The following is a 15,579-nucleotide window of genomic DNA, read 5'->3' on the forward strand; positions in this document are numbered from 1 at the left end:
AGCCATATGAGAGGCATTTCTAAAGGAAAGTAAGTTTTAATCTATAATAACGTTTTCGAGAATTTCACCTTCCAGAAGGATGATGGCACACAGCCAGAGCTACGGTGGAGAAGTTTAAAATCAGTCAAACAGTCAAAGCCCAGACCTCAATTCGATTGAGAATTTGTGGAAAGACTTGAACATTGGTGATAAACAACAGTTTCAATCCAATTTTGTTATACCAGGTATTAACTCAGATGGACAAATACTTATGTAACCAACATTTGTCTGTAGTTTTACTATTCAAAGTCATAGGTACATTGTATGAAACAAACAGAAAAAATCCCAATAAAATACATTTTAATTCCAGGTTATAATAGTGTAAAATGTGTAATCATGCAAAAGGGGTGACTATGCAAGACACTGTATACTATGTGTAATATCATACCATATATAGCTTATATGAGCTTATAATAGAGATTTCTTTTCATTTTGTCCCTGTTTGCAAAAAGTTGAAGAGTTGCCCCACATATATGTTTTTCACTTAGGAGCAAGTTTCACTGCAATGATGACTGACTTAGCCCAAAAAATAGCAGAGTTAAAAAAATAAATAAATAAGACAGCTTAGTCTGAGATTAACTCACCACAATTAATTGGTTAGTCAGTGAACACCAAAATTACATCATATTAAGTACACGTTGGTGCATATTACAATGTACTTTTAATACTTCTAAACAAGCTAGTACTATAATCAATATATATATGTTTTCTTGGGGGGGAACTTTCACTTCTCTGGAAATGTTCTCACTTTAAACGCCCCCAAATTTCACTAAATGTCTACTAATGTTTATACTTGGTGATTGGAGACTTCGTTGTGATATTCATGGAACCACTCTTGGATTTCCTAAGTGTTGTGTAAAGAAGAGTTATATTTGTAAATACACGTTCATCATGTCTGTGCCATAAAGTCACGGGGTGCCCAAAAGCTAGATCCCCATATGTTTTCAAACTCCAACTCTCATAATGCTTTGTACGCCTTTAGAATGACAAAACATAATGGAAGCTGTAGTTTGAAAACATCTGGGATCTACCTTTTGGGCATCCCTGGTCTAATATAATGGACCCATATCTCTTGATCAACACATGATCATACAGAGCAATCATTGACCTTAATGACTCGCATGAGATGGACGTCCAAACACTTACTGATCCTGCATTTTACACAACTATTAACACACACGGAATGTTGAATCATCCATTGGTTTTCCTAAACACAAAACTGCCTAAATTTAGCAAATATGGTGACATTTTACTTATCAGACCTAATTTCTTTTCCCATTCTACAGTTTCGGTTTTGCACTCCTTACACAAGGTTATGTGCCTACACATCCATTGACCTTGGATACCAGCAGTTTCTGAATGGTCACCCTGCTATTAATTCCATCTTTGTGATGCTCATGGTGTACAGCTTTTGCCAAGACTCATCATACAAGTCATGATGTAATCTTGTTGTCTATTTAATCAATTTGACAATAATCTATGATATGTCCATCTATACCTACTGGTGAGTTGGGACTTGGAAACAGTTTTCATAATTGCTGTAGATGCTGTTTTCTGATGACATGCCAAATAATATTTCACATTTTCGAACTAATGACCTGAATTTCAGGCATCAATTATTTGGCCTCCGTGGAACAACATATTTTTCATCCTGCTACTTTGAAAACTCCAAAATACAAGTGCTAATTGTCCAACCATGACAATTGACAGTTAAACTAATATAAACAATATTTGTTTATTCTAGCCTCATGTTTAAAGCTGTGCAAGGTTAATACTTGCCTAGAACATCAATTAAAAATAGGTATTTATAAACAGCATACCAATCTCCCACATCTCACAAGGTGTGTCATTAGGTCAATAAGGAAAGACGAGACAGGGGGGATATGATAGAAACATTTAAATACATAAAGGGAATCAACACCGTAAAGGATGAGACTATATTTAAAAGAAGAAAACTACCACAACAAGATGACATAGTCTTAAATTAGAGGGACAAAGGTTTAAAAATAATATCAGGAAGTATTACTTTACTGAGAGGGTAGGGGCCGCATGGAATAGCCTTCCAGCTGAACTGCTAGAGGTTAACATAGTGAGGGAGTTTAAGCATGCGTGGGATAGGCTAATTAAATACTAATTAAAAGTATTTAAAAAATTGGGCAGACTAGATGGGCCGAATGGTTCTTATCTGCCGTCACATTCTATGTTTCTATATTTCTAATAAAGATATAAGGCACCCTAGTTGGACAACCCAGCAGCAAGCAGCGGGCTGCTGCTGTCAAAGGACAGATTTAGTTGATGGCAACTTTAAAAAAAAATACATTTATCTTGGGTGAATATAAGTCCCTTTTTAAAACGATTTATCACACTCCATAAAAGTAAGTGCACAAGTTTGAAGGTCACTAAAATATATTACTCTACATTCAGAATGCCACCATATAACATTTTAAAAATGAATATGTGGCGGACCGCCTGACATCCTGACTGGGTACCTCCACCAATCATGCTTCCTAGTGCTAACCGAGTACCATAAGCAATGCACCGGACACCATAACCACTGTAGCCTCCTTAGCCGCCACAGCTTGGCTGGGGGTCTCGTCATCCCTTCTCACCCTGGACCAAACACCTGGATCCAGCTTCCAGTGGGAAGACCTCTCCTCCAAGAGAGTATCGCTGTATAGCCAGTAAAAGAGCAAGTGGTATAGCAGAATAGCTGTTCCGCCCACACATGAGCCAAGGCTTAAGCTGGGAGTCATCTGGTTTATTGGAGGCAAAAGCCCCTGCAAGGGGTTTCCAATACAACAATACAGGAAAATCCCTCCTATGATCCTTTGTGCCTGCAAGATAATTATCTGAGAAGAAAACATCTAATTACATTATCTCTCAGGTACAAAAAACATACAATTTATAAACATCCAAAAAGTACCCCCAAAATCCATAGAAACCCCACCAAAGTTACATTCTCGCATATCACCCAGATCGGTGGTTCAGTTTGTCCATGGAAGTTATTATTTGACCGACAGCACACATAGTCCTATGCCCAAAACAGTTCCATGAAATCAGTGCTAACGGTCGGTCTCTTTCAGGAGTATAAAAGGGTCATAAAGTACCGAATGGAATCCATAGTTAACATATGTAGCTTGTTCACCTTGTTCGTGGGAAAGATTCCACCGAACAGTGCCCTTCTAAGTTGTATAGAACCGAACGCAGGCGATTATGGAAATCCAGCGGTGTTCGGGAGTTTCAGTGTCCGATTTCAGTTCCATGAACTCGATGACCAAACACCGCTGCCTGCAAACAAGATGGCTGCCACCTCGTGGTCGTTCATACGAATTGCGGCCACCCAGACGAACAATTAGAACACTGCAGTGGAACTCGTTACAAGGTTTCAATTGGGCCTAACAAGCACACGAGTGGTCTCTGGTTCGTGCGGTTGTTCGGTTCCCAAACAATATATTCCCAAATCACATGAACAGAGCCTTTTAAAGTGTATTTTACAGTGTATCCTGCTGGGCCCATAGTCCTGAGGCAGGAGGCTGGCAAGCAGACTTCTCCAGAAGCTTGTGGCGAGGTTATGTTTGCCACATATCCCCCCCCAATGGAAGACTAAACAGGTACCAGACCTGCTGCTGGTCTGTACCTGAGTTAGTCGGGAAGCCCACCCAAAACCAAGTAGCTGACCAGGTAGCCTCTTGCTCCCTGCTCAACCCAGATAGTTCCACGGGACTATGTGGGTGATATCCGTCATCCCCCGATCTCCCCCTTGCTCCCAGTCGTTCATAGGCGTGCGCAGCCTATTGCATTAGGGTGTGCACCCTAAAGCACAAACACACGCCGCATGTGTGTATATATATATATATATATACATATACACATACACGGCTGTGTGTGTGTGTGTGTGCTGCTAGTGTGCTGTGTGAGGGTGGCGTGAGGGTGCTGTTAGTGTGTGTGAGGGTGCTGTTAGTGTGATGTGTGTGAGGGTGCTGGTAGTGTGCTATGTGGGTGAGGGTGTTTGTGTGGGTGCTGTTTGTGTGTGAGGGTGCTGGTAGTGTGCTGTGTGTGAGGGTGTTTGTGTGTTTGTTAGGGTCCTGTTACTGTGCTGTGTGAGGGTGCTGTGTGTGTGAGGGTGCTGTTTGTGTGATGTGTGTGGGTGTTGTGTATTTGTGAGGGTGCTGTTTGTGTGTGTGTGTTTCTGAGGGTGCTGTTAGTGTGCTGTGTGTGAGGGTGTTGTGTGTTTGTAAAGGTGCTGTGTGTGTTTGTGAGGGTGCGGTTAGTGTACTGTGTGTGTGAGCGTGCTGTATGTGTCTAGGTGCTGTGTGTGTGTGGGCTGTATGTTTGGAGGGATTGTGGAGGTGGGGGCAGATTAGTAAATATCCCCCCTCCCTACCTTATGTAGGGAGGGGGATCCTTGCTGCCATGCGCCATCCCTTGTGGTCCAGTGGAGAGTGAACTCTAGCCTGCGGAGCTAGAGTTAACTCTCGCAAGATCTGAGTGTTGCCGTGGCAATGCTCAGATCTTGTGAGAGGAACCTGGCAGAGCTGCTGTCTAGAGCTCCCCGGGTCCTCTCCTGCCTCCCTCCATGTTGCTGTGGGTTAGTGAGGTAGATCTCCCCGCCAGCCCATGGAGGCTAAGAGCAGAGCCGGCACTCAGATAGTGCCATCTCTGCGTGAGCCGACAGGGGAGATCCGGAGATCTCCGGAGAAGTCCTGGGGAATAAAGTGTGGGAACTCTTTTCCTACCCCCCAAAAAATAATATACACGTGTGTGTGTGTGTGTGTGTATATATATATACTGACACACATACACAGACACACACATATATATACACGCGTGCACACACATACTCCCACACACTCACAGACACACACATACAGACACACACACATTCACAGACACACACACACTCAGACAGGCAGACACACTTACAGACACACACACACATACACTCACAGACACACACTCAGACAGACACACACACATACATTCACAGACACATACACACTCAGACAGACAGACACACTTACAGACACACACACATACATTCACAGACACATACACACTCAGACAGACAGACACACTTACAGACACACACACACACACACACACACACACACTCAGACAGACAGACACACTTACAGACACACACACATACATTCACAGACACACACACACTCAGACAGACAGACACACTTACAGACACACACACATACATTCACAGGCACACTTACAGACACACACATACAAATTATTTTTCTTTTAATAAAAAAATGTCCACCCAGCCTCCCTACCTGGAGTGCTGGCGTGGACTTGTCCCTGGGGTCCAGTGGGTCGGGTGCCTGTCTTCATCTCAGCCGCGGCGAGGGAGCTGTGTGTGCTGTCTGCTTCCTCTCACCGCGCGGGCTGTCTGCTGTAGCTGGGAGCCGGAATATGACGTCATACTCCGGCTCCGGCATCAGCAAACGGCGCACGGCGAGAGGAAGCAGACAGAACACACAGCTCCCTCGCCGCGGCTGAGATGAAGACAGGCACCCGACGGGGGGGGGGGTCGATCACCTCTTGCCCCCCCCCCCTTGACAGGGGGAACATGGGTCTGGAAGGGGGCACTGAGTGCCTGCAGGAACAGCGTTCCTGCTCAAATAAAAGTGCAGGAACGCTGTTCCTGCAGGACTCAATACATAGTGCGTGCCATGGGGATTAGGGTGTGCCCAGGCACACCCGGCACACCCCGTGCGCACGCCTATGCAGTCGTGGAGCTGTCAGTGTTGGAGGGGCAGAGGCCAGCTGCGCTCTGCCCCGTAGCCAGTGCCTCCGCTGAGCTGGCCTGTGGATAGTCCAGCTCTGGAACAAAGGGACAGGTAGGGCAGAGGCCAGCTGCACTCTGCCCTGATGCCAGCTCTTCCGCTGGGATGGGATCAGGGGATACTGCCGTCCCATCCACTACCCCCAGGACCCGGTTGGGAATCTGCAGTTGAGAAGAGGAATGAACCACCTCTTCCCCCTGGTATTCTCATTGGGGCTGTTGGGGATCTGGGATGGCTGACCAGCATCCGTCTAGGTCTGGTGCAGAGACCTCGGTCCCATCTGCACCCTCTGTTTCAGGTGTCCTGTCTTCTGCTAACAGGCACTGCTGCTGAGGAGTGGGACCGGTTGTCTCCATTCCCATGAGCTCCCACAGTAGTTGAGGAAAGTTACCAGCTGTCTCTTCTCCCGGTATGTCCTACTGCCCCTGGGGAGAGAGACCGGTTGTCTCCTCTCTCTGTAAGGTATGCTGCCGCTGGGTAGTACAACTGACTGCCCTCTCTGCCGGTACTTCTAGCTGCTGTTGGGGATCTGGGCTGGCTGCACAGCATTCCTGTAAGGCTGGTGCAGATAGCTCGGTACCAGGGGCGGACTGACCGGTCGGGCACTTCGGACATGGTCCGAGGGCCCGGCCGGGAGGGGGGCCCGCCATCAGGGGGCCCGGCGGCACACTCTGCGGGGGGCGGCCGCCCCTTTAAATGCTGCAGCCGCCTGAGCGCTCTCGTAAGAGCGCTCAGGCGGCTGCAGCTTCTCACCTCCCCTCCCCTGTAGCGTGGCCGAGCTGCTGTCCGGTCCATGATGCCCGGCCGGAGTGATAGGAAGGTGCTCAGTGTGCACCTTCCTATCACTCCGGCCGGGCACCGCGGACCGGACAGCAGCTCGGCCACGCTACAGGGGAGAGGGTGGGTAAGAACAGAGAGGGAGCGGGTGGGGGGGAAATGAACAGAGAGGGAGGGGGGGAAATGAACAGAGAGGGAGGGGGGAATGAACAGAGAGGGAAGGGGGGGGATGAACAGAGAGGGAGGGGGGGAAATGAACAGAGAGGGGGGAAAGAACAGAGCGGGGGGAATGAACAGAGAGGGAGGGGGAATGAACAGAGGGGGGAATGAACAGAGAGGGAGGGGGGAATGAACAGAGAGGGAGGGGGGAAATGAACAGAGATGGAGGGGAGGGGGGTAAGAAGAAAGAGGGAGGGGGGTGGGTAAGAAGAAAGAGGGGGTAAGAAGAAAGAGGGAGGGGGGTAAGAAGAGAGAGGGGGGTAAGAAGAGAGAGGGAGGGGGTAAGAGAGAGGGAGGGGGGTAAGAAGAGAAAGGGAGGGGGGTAAGAAGAGAAAGGGTGAGGGGGGAGAAGAGAAAGGGTGGGGGTAAGAAGAGGGGGGGTAAGAAGAGAAAGGGAGGGGGTAAGAAGAGAAAGGGAGGGGGTAAGAAGAGAGAGGAAGGGGGGTAAGAAGAGAGAGGGAGGGGGTAGGAAGAGAGAGGGAGGGAGGTAAGAAGAGAAAGGGAGGGGGGTAAGAAGAGAAAGGGAGGGGGGTAAGAAGAGAGAGGAAGGGGGGTAAGAAGAGAGAGGGAGGGGGGTAGGAAGAGAGAGGGAGGGGGGTAAGAAGAGAGAGGGGGTTAGGAGAAGAGAGGGAGGGGGTAAGAAGAGAGAGGAAGGGGGGTAAGAAGAGAGGGAGGGGGAGTAAGAAGAGAGAGGGGGGAGTAAGAAGGGGTAAGAAGAGGTGGAGGGGGGAGTAAGAAGGGAGGGGGGAGTAAGAAGGGGGTAAGAAGAGGGGGAGGGGGAGTAAAAAGAGGAAGGGGGAGTAAGAAGAGGAAGGGGGGTAAGAAGAGGGGGAGGGGGGAGTAAAAAGAGGAAGGGGGAGTAAGAAGAGGGGGAGGGGGGAGTAAAAAGAGGAAGGGGGAGTAAGAAGAGGGGGAGGGGGAGTAAGAAGAGGGGGAGGGGGGAGTAAAAAGAGGAAGGGGGGAGTAAGAAGAGGGGGAGGGGGGAGTAAAAAGAGGAAGGGGGAGTAAGAAGAGGGGGGAGGGGGATAAGAAGAGGGGGGAGGGGGTAAGAAGAGGGGGGAGGGGAGTAAGAAGAGGGAGGAATAAGAAGAGGTGGGAGTAAGAAGAGGGGGAGGGGGGAGTAAGAAGAGGGGGAGAGTAAGAAGGGGGTAAGAAGAGAGTGAGGGAGGAGTAAGAAGAGGGGGGTAAGAAGAGGGGGAGGGGGGAGTAAGAGGAGGGCAATTGCCCCCTCCCCTGTCCACAGGCACCGTGCGGGCAGCCGGCAGGGGAGGGAGGAAGAGAGGACCCGGGAGCTCAGCCTGCAGCTCCTCTGGGTCCTTCTTGCGCGAGCACAGATCGTTGCCGCGGTTACCACGACAACGTTACGGCTCTTGCGAGAGTAAACTCTAGCCCTGGAGCTACGGGCTAGAGTTCACTCTCAGCACTGGGATTCCTGGTGGTCGCAGTGGTGAGAGTGAACTCTAGCCCCATAAACACACTGCCCCCACACACGATACACATTCACACACTGCCCACCATACACCCACACACACCATACACATTTACACACATTGCCTCACACACTCATACACTGCCCACCCATACACACACAGCCCCCCATACTAACATTGCCACACACATACACAGCCCCCTCATACACACATTGCCCCACATACCCTACACATTCACACACTACACCCCCTCACACACACTGAACCTTTCACACACACACACTGCACCCCTTACACATTGCACCACTGCTCCTATACCCTACTACAGCCTCATATCCCAGCAGACCCCAGGTAAGTTGTCAAACTGTTCTTAAACGGTTTGACTACTTACTCTGAAAGGGGGGTCCGGCCCTCCTGGCACCATAACGACTACACAGAGCAGTAGTGGTTATTGTGCATGGATTATTTCTTTAAATAATCTACAAGTGCTCCAGTAGCATGCAAGCCAGCCAGCCCACAGGCCGGCCAGCCAGCCAGCCCACAGGCCGGCCAGCCAGCCCACAGGCCACCAGTTAGGCTTACAGCCAGCAAGCCCACAGCCTGCCAACCGCAGCCAGCAAGCCACAGCCAGCAAGCCAACAGCCTGCCAGCCACAGCCAGCAAGCCAACAGCCTGCCAGCCACAGCCAGCAAGCCCACAGCCTGCCGGCAGTAGCCAGCAAGCCCACAGCCTGCCTGCAAGCCCACAGCCTGCCAGCAAGCCCACAGCCTGCCAGCCGCAGCCAGCAAGCCCACAGCCTGGCAGCATGCCCACAGCCTGCCAGCAAGCCCACAGCCTGCCAGCCGCAGCCAGTAAGCCCACAGCCTTCCAGCAAGCCCACAGACTGCCAGCCAGCAACAGTAATTAAGGTAAGAGGAGCTAACTTGGCCTAGGTATCAGCGAGCTATGTTGTGTTGCTATATTGTGAATAGGAACCAGAGTGTTGGAGAGACCCCCCTCCAGGCCCCATTAGACTCCATTGTAGTCTCTAATGGGACCTGGAGAAAATTATTTCTAACACACTCTCTAAAGGACACTGAGATAGCCTCTGCTAGAAAGACCCCCCTCCATGGCCCATTAGCCCTCAATTGTACTCTCTACTGGGGCCTCGAAGGGATTATTGCACTTTTGTTCCTTGTGTCTAAAGATTGTGTAGGGTGTGGCTGGAGGCGGTGCATGGAGGCGGGACATGGGTGGCGCTTGCTGCGGAGTATGGGTGGGGCCTGTAAGGGGGCCCTTGATTTATTTTGCCCGGGGGCCCTGAGGGTTCTCAATCCGCCCCTGCTCGGTACCATCTGCATCGGCCAACTGGATGTCCTCCCAGGACCAGTCTATGATGTCCCCTGTTTCTGGAACTGGTAGTGAAGCAGGGGGTACAGCAGCCAGATATCCCCAGGATATCCACCCAGCTTCCCTGCTCTGCAGGTACAGAGACCACGGTCCCATCTGCAACCTCCACCGCAGAGGTCCTGTCTCCTGAGGACAGGCACTGCTGCTGGGGTGCGAGACCGATTGTCTCTGCTCCCTGCAGGGTACACTGTTGTTGAACAGGAAGGCCAACTACAACTACTTCTGCTTAGAGGACGCTACAATGTTCCATTCACTGGAGTCCCCCTGTCTTCTGGTAACAGAAGCAGGTCCCCCACTTGCAATCTCTGACTTCAGTTTGGCCACCCAAAGCTCGTGTTCCCTCCTATCTTGTAAATCAGTGGCCACTAGAATTTCGAGACGCATTGCACGATGGAACTCCTCATCCTCGTATGGGAAGACTGCCCGGGGGCTAGCTCGCTTCATCCTGCTGAGTTCCTTCGCAGACAGGGACGCTGCACGCATGCTAGCGCCATCCCCCTGGTTAATAATCCAAACGATTCCAGTGTCTCCAGGATGCTTCTCCACTCGCTAGGGAGCCATCCCACTTCTGCCACCAGATGTGGTGGACCGTCTGGCACCCCGACTTGGTACCTCCGCCAATCACGCTTCCTAGTGCTCACCGAGTACCATAAAAACAGCACTGGACACCATAACCTCTGTAGCCCCCTTAGCCGCCGCAGCTTGGGTGGGGGTTTTGCCATCCCTTCGATGTGAAGCAGTTTTTGTTTTCAAAAATAGCAGCATATTATGAAACATAGAATGCATAGCTGCCATATAAAATGCTATTTTTTCATACCTTAGCTGTGACAAAAATACATAAATAAAAAATGTCAAGTACCCTGCTTATAAGTATTTGTAAGGACCGTGATGCTATTACTATCTGTTCACTGATAATGCAACAGAATGTGTTTAAAAAATAAAATAAAGAATAGTGCCCACATTCAGTAAGTACAGCTAATTTGTGTATTTTTCAAATATAATATATTTAAAATGTCTCAATTTCAGTAATGCAAATAGGGATATGAGAGATGTCAATCACTTCTCTTCCTTCCCTGACTGTAGGAATTGTATTATCTTTAAAGCATCCTTAACTCTTTAGAAAGAGGAGTGTGTGGGGGAGGAGGGGTGAGGGGCAGGCAGGGGGCTGTTATTTATGGCCCATTTGCAGACATCAAATGGGTGGAATGGGTTTCTGGAAAATAAATTAATTTCTCTACAAGCTGGTAATCACTCACAGAGTAGAAATAAAGGTAGATTTGGCTTTACAAACTACATTTCATTTTACAATGCAAATTAAAGTAAAATGTATATATTTTAATGGCTTTCATTGTCTCCACTATATCTTTGATGTCTAGCTTTTCAGTGTAATGGAGCTCCCTGTATCCCTGGCTGAGTACCTCCGCCGAGGACCTGTTCAGCAGAATAATCCCAATCCCCCAGTAACCAGTTGACTACCAGAACTGTGTGTCGGCCAGTTACTGGGTCATTGGGATTATTCTGCAGAACAACGTTTTCTTGCATGCTTTACAGAACACCAGTGGATATATTGGTTTTATTATTGCAGCTCCGCTACACTCAGAGATACAATTCAAAAGCATGCATAAGCAGATTGCAGCATTCTATACGTATGTCAACATTCTTAATTTCCCAGTGATTGCAACAAAATCACTGGGAGGATGATACTTGAAAAGACACAGAAAGTCAGGTCTTTTCTATTGGCACTCACCTTTCGATGGTCACTGCACACTATAGGTTTAATTCCCACCTACATACCAGACAATTCTCTGCCACTCCAGTTTAACGGGGGTATTGAGAACCTCCAGTGGTGTAGGACGATCCCTACACTTGGCCTGAACACTGCTCTGGTGGGAGGGTTGCTCTAGTTGGAAGGTTATTTAAATGTTGAGGGGTTCACTAGACCTTCCATTAACCCATATGCAACAGTTTCAGATTTCATTTGCATGAAATGTGAGGGGATTGCTTACATGCCCTGTCCCTGCTTTATACACGATTACCCCCATTTTTCCCCAACATAAAGTTCCAAGAAGATGACTAATCCCAGCATACAATGCAAGAGGTTCCAAGCTCTTTGGCACAAAGTAAGATATAACTCCATATATTGCATTGTATAATCCTTAACTATTCATGTATAACAGGAATATGTACATAAATGCATTGTTGTCAACTAATATCATAGGGTTCGCTTACAATTTATATGGGACATGGAGAGGTAGATAGTGTTATTTTAAAATTGTTGTCTTGTGCCCCCTAGTAGTGTACTTTGAAGGGACTGTATTTGCACCACTTGAGGCTTGTTTTCATAGATATTGATGGAACTGAGTAGTGTGGAACAAATGATTAATTCAATAAAATGCCCCCCCCCCCCCCAGCCACATTAAAGGCTCTATTTCATGTTAGTGCATTACCACATATTACTTATACATGGAAGTTTTCTACATACTACACTATATACTGCTTCTATTTTTGTTTTTTTGCTCAATACTCTGCTGAGGACCTATACCTGACCTGCCAAAGAAAACACATATATATCCTCAGGATTATTCCACCAAAGCTTGAATCTCAGAGCTGAGTTAGAAGCTCCTATAAATGTAAGTGAGTTTCTATATTCACTTCTCCTAATTTCGAGTTATCCTCCACCACTGGATTTCTTTCTGTTCTTTTGCATGCTCACCAATTTGCTCCATCCACCAACAAATGGGTGAGAATTTATCATCAGTGCAGTCAAGAAGAGGAAAGGTTGTTGTTGCTGCTGTTGTATATCAGGACATATTTAGTGCTTAATTCTTTCAGTGTTTATTACACAGAAAGATAATATGTCAAATGATAGGACCAGATGTAGGACCGCATACAGGAAGAGGAGTAAGACCTGAGAGTTGCTGATTGCTCAAAAATCTCTACATTGCTAGGATGATGGATCCACTGCCTACATCTTAGCCAGTATGCTGCAGATGGTAGGTCCTCCAGTGACCATCCAAATAAACCCATTAAGCAGTTTTTTCTATTCGATCATTTGATGTATTTTCTGTATTTTGCACTGATGATGGTACTCTGAGCTGTATCCATTGCCGACAAGTCTATGCAATTAAAAACATGGTTCCCTGTCAATGATCAGTCAGTTATGTTCTAAGGACCATTCAACTTACTGTTTAATGAGTGCCACCTTCACAAAATGCAGGTTCCCCAAATATCTGCCCTGTTAGAAATGGTTCAGTCAACCAGTTTCCAATTGTAAACATCAACTACAGTAGTGTAAATCCTGCTGTCACTGGACTTTGGTGGGATACACTTTCTCTAAAGTGATCAGTCCTACCGAAAAATCCAGATTGTCAAATGCCAGGAGACAAGAACCTGCTGACTGCTAGTATTTTATGGTTTTTGCTATGCTACTTGGCTTATGTGAAGAGTTTTCTAAATGCTACATGATTTATGAATGTATTGTTTGAACTGGTGGGTCAATTAGTCTTGACCCACTGGGGTGTCAAGTAGTCTACAAAATGGCAAATTTCTTTGACAAAGCCTTGTCCTTTTCAACCTTCTCTGGAAGTGTGAAAGCATTCCTTGGCATTCTTGGATTTAATTCACAAAAATTCTGTGTTTCTAATGTTTTTGTTTTTTTTAGTTCCTCTAAAAACGAAAGGTCTCCTTTCAAAAGGAGATCAAGAAACAGAAATAGATAATTTTGTTTTAATATATTCAGAAAAATGCAAGTTAGTTAGTTTGCAGCATATCTCTAAGGAATTATACTTATACATTGCATACCTCCCAACATTGGGAGGTATGAAATCAGTACAAGGGGTGGCTTTCATCACTAGTGACACACAATCTGGTCAATCTGTCTAGAGTAGGAGCAGGACTTCTCAAAGAAGGGGTGTGTTAGTCTTGCGTGAGGGCATGCCATGCTGACTGATCAGCCCCACTCATGGCTAGCTATAAACAGGGCTCTGCTGAAGTGCTGAGTGCATAGTCCTAGTGTCCTGACACCATTTAACACGGCGCAAGAACATCTAATGATGCACTTATGTTATACTTGCTGTGAACACCAGGGAGCAAACCCAGGACAATGGGACAGCAGCCCAAAATTAGGATTGTCCCAACAGAACTGGAAATATTGGGAGATATGATATTTTATTATAATTTTAGCTAAACGTTTCTTTGCTTGGTGAGTAGACTATGCACAATGTGATTTGAGATGTTTAATAGAAAGCTGTTAGAACAAATATCTTATTAGAGAAGCCATTTAAAACTCTTAAAGCAACACATTTTTTAACTTCACTATGTCACAAGAAAGGTAAGTACCTAAAATAATTATCCACTAGAACTGCTTCTACTGCTTGTAAAATAGCTAGAATCCCCAATGGAGAGTATCCACAAAACAGTAAACGTCAGTGAATAGATGCGCAAGACACAAAATCTAGATGAAAAAAGACAAATTGGAAGAATATTCACCAAACAGGGTGGGATTTTCTTTTTTTAAATCGCGATTTTGTTCTACATTTTGCAAAAACTCATGAGAACGCACTGCTTATTGAATAATTATATGCATCTAAATCACTTGGCTGTCAACTGTAAACCTCAGGTGTGCTGTAATATTTGATTTCTATTTTTATGTAAATACCAGAAATCCTGGGGGAAAAAAAATCTAATCCTTATATTAGTTTCTTGACACTTGGCAGTCTGTATCTAATATTTAGAAAACTGGTGTAAAAGTAATTTTTTCATACATTTTAAATACATATTTACATTGTATCTGTTAACAAAATGATCACAAATAAATGATTTATTTCACTGCAAATATCTGCTGTAAATTCAAGTGTTACGCAATACACATGCATGCAATTGAAGGTGATACGTGAATTCTTGCAAAAATACAATTCAGACAGTATTTGGGAAAATATGTCATTAAATCATATTATATGATATCAAACCCTGCATCATACCAAGGGAATTCAAGCAAACCTAAAATTAAAATAAGTAAACAACATGGCATGGCTTTGTTGTTTAAATAAATCAAACAAATGGTTTATTAAAAATTGATTATAACATCGCATAACCGCTAGTATCTGAGTAAGCCAGTTCAAGCCTTTTTTTTTTACATTGTTGGTTCCATTCCAATACTTTCCAAGCATGCCTCGTACTGGTCTGATAATTCCCCGCAGACCAACTCATGCAATTCTGTTCTGGTGCAAATCCATGTGCGTTACCATACAGCATTTGTAATAGAAAAGGCAATCAAATGCTTTCTATTTTATCCATTTTAGATGGATGTGAATCTTACTGGCAATTTTTTGGCTGCAGCCCCATGCAAGCAGGCAGAAAGCAACAGGTTAAAAAAATGAGAGAGTAACTGACTAGCAAAAGCTAAACTCACCCTTTTGTACAGCCTATGGTCCACCAGAGGGCTTTAGATAGCAAAACAATACCAAAGAGCTATTAGCAAAACAAGTGTAATTGGAAAAATAATATATGTGGATATATATATATATTTGTGCATATATACGCAGTATTCCCTGCAAGCATGATCACAGGGCAGCACCGAAACAGTTAAGAAAATAATCTTTATAACAAGTCCACTATAGCCTTATCGCCCCCATGCAAACTATAATCTGTGACTTTATAAAGATTCCATTCTTAACTCTTTCGGCACTGGGCTGCTCAAAATAAACTGCTTAAAGAGCACATTGCCTATATATTTATTTGAATATATATATCCCAGAAAACATTTTATTTTAGACATTATCCAGAGTTCCCATGAAGATACAAGTGTGATGTTTAAGACCTTTGTTTTTGTATAGATACAATTAACCAAAAATAATTTTGAAAACCCAAAGACAGTCAGTCCACTTTTGTGGATTACAAGTATTAGTAATTACAAGTAAGTATGTTAG

At 45.8% G+C, this 15,579-nt stretch overlaps 1 protein-coding gene across 1 annotated transcript in view; it reads right to left on the minus strand.

Moving 5' to 3' along the window:
* Positions 1–15,579, minus strand: part of CAMTA1 (calmodulin binding transcription activator 1) — a 1,539,661-nt gene that overhangs the window by 13,871 nt on the left and 1,510,211 nt on the right. Inside the window, exon 22 of the mRNA XM_063436496.1 lies at positions 15,063–15,093. Coding sequence (XP_063292566.1) covers positions 15,063–15,093 — 31 coding nt within the window. The remainder of the gene's footprint in view (positions 1–15,062; positions 15,094–15,579) is intronic.

The sequence above is a fragment of the Pelobates fuscus genome, chromosome 11 (genome assembly GCF_036172605.1).
Source record: "Pelobates fuscus isolate aPelFus1 chromosome 11, aPelFus1.pri, whole genome shotgun sequence".
NCBI classification, from domain to species: domain Eukaryota; kingdom Metazoa; phylum Chordata; class Amphibia; order Anura; family Pelobatidae; genus Pelobates; species Pelobates fuscus.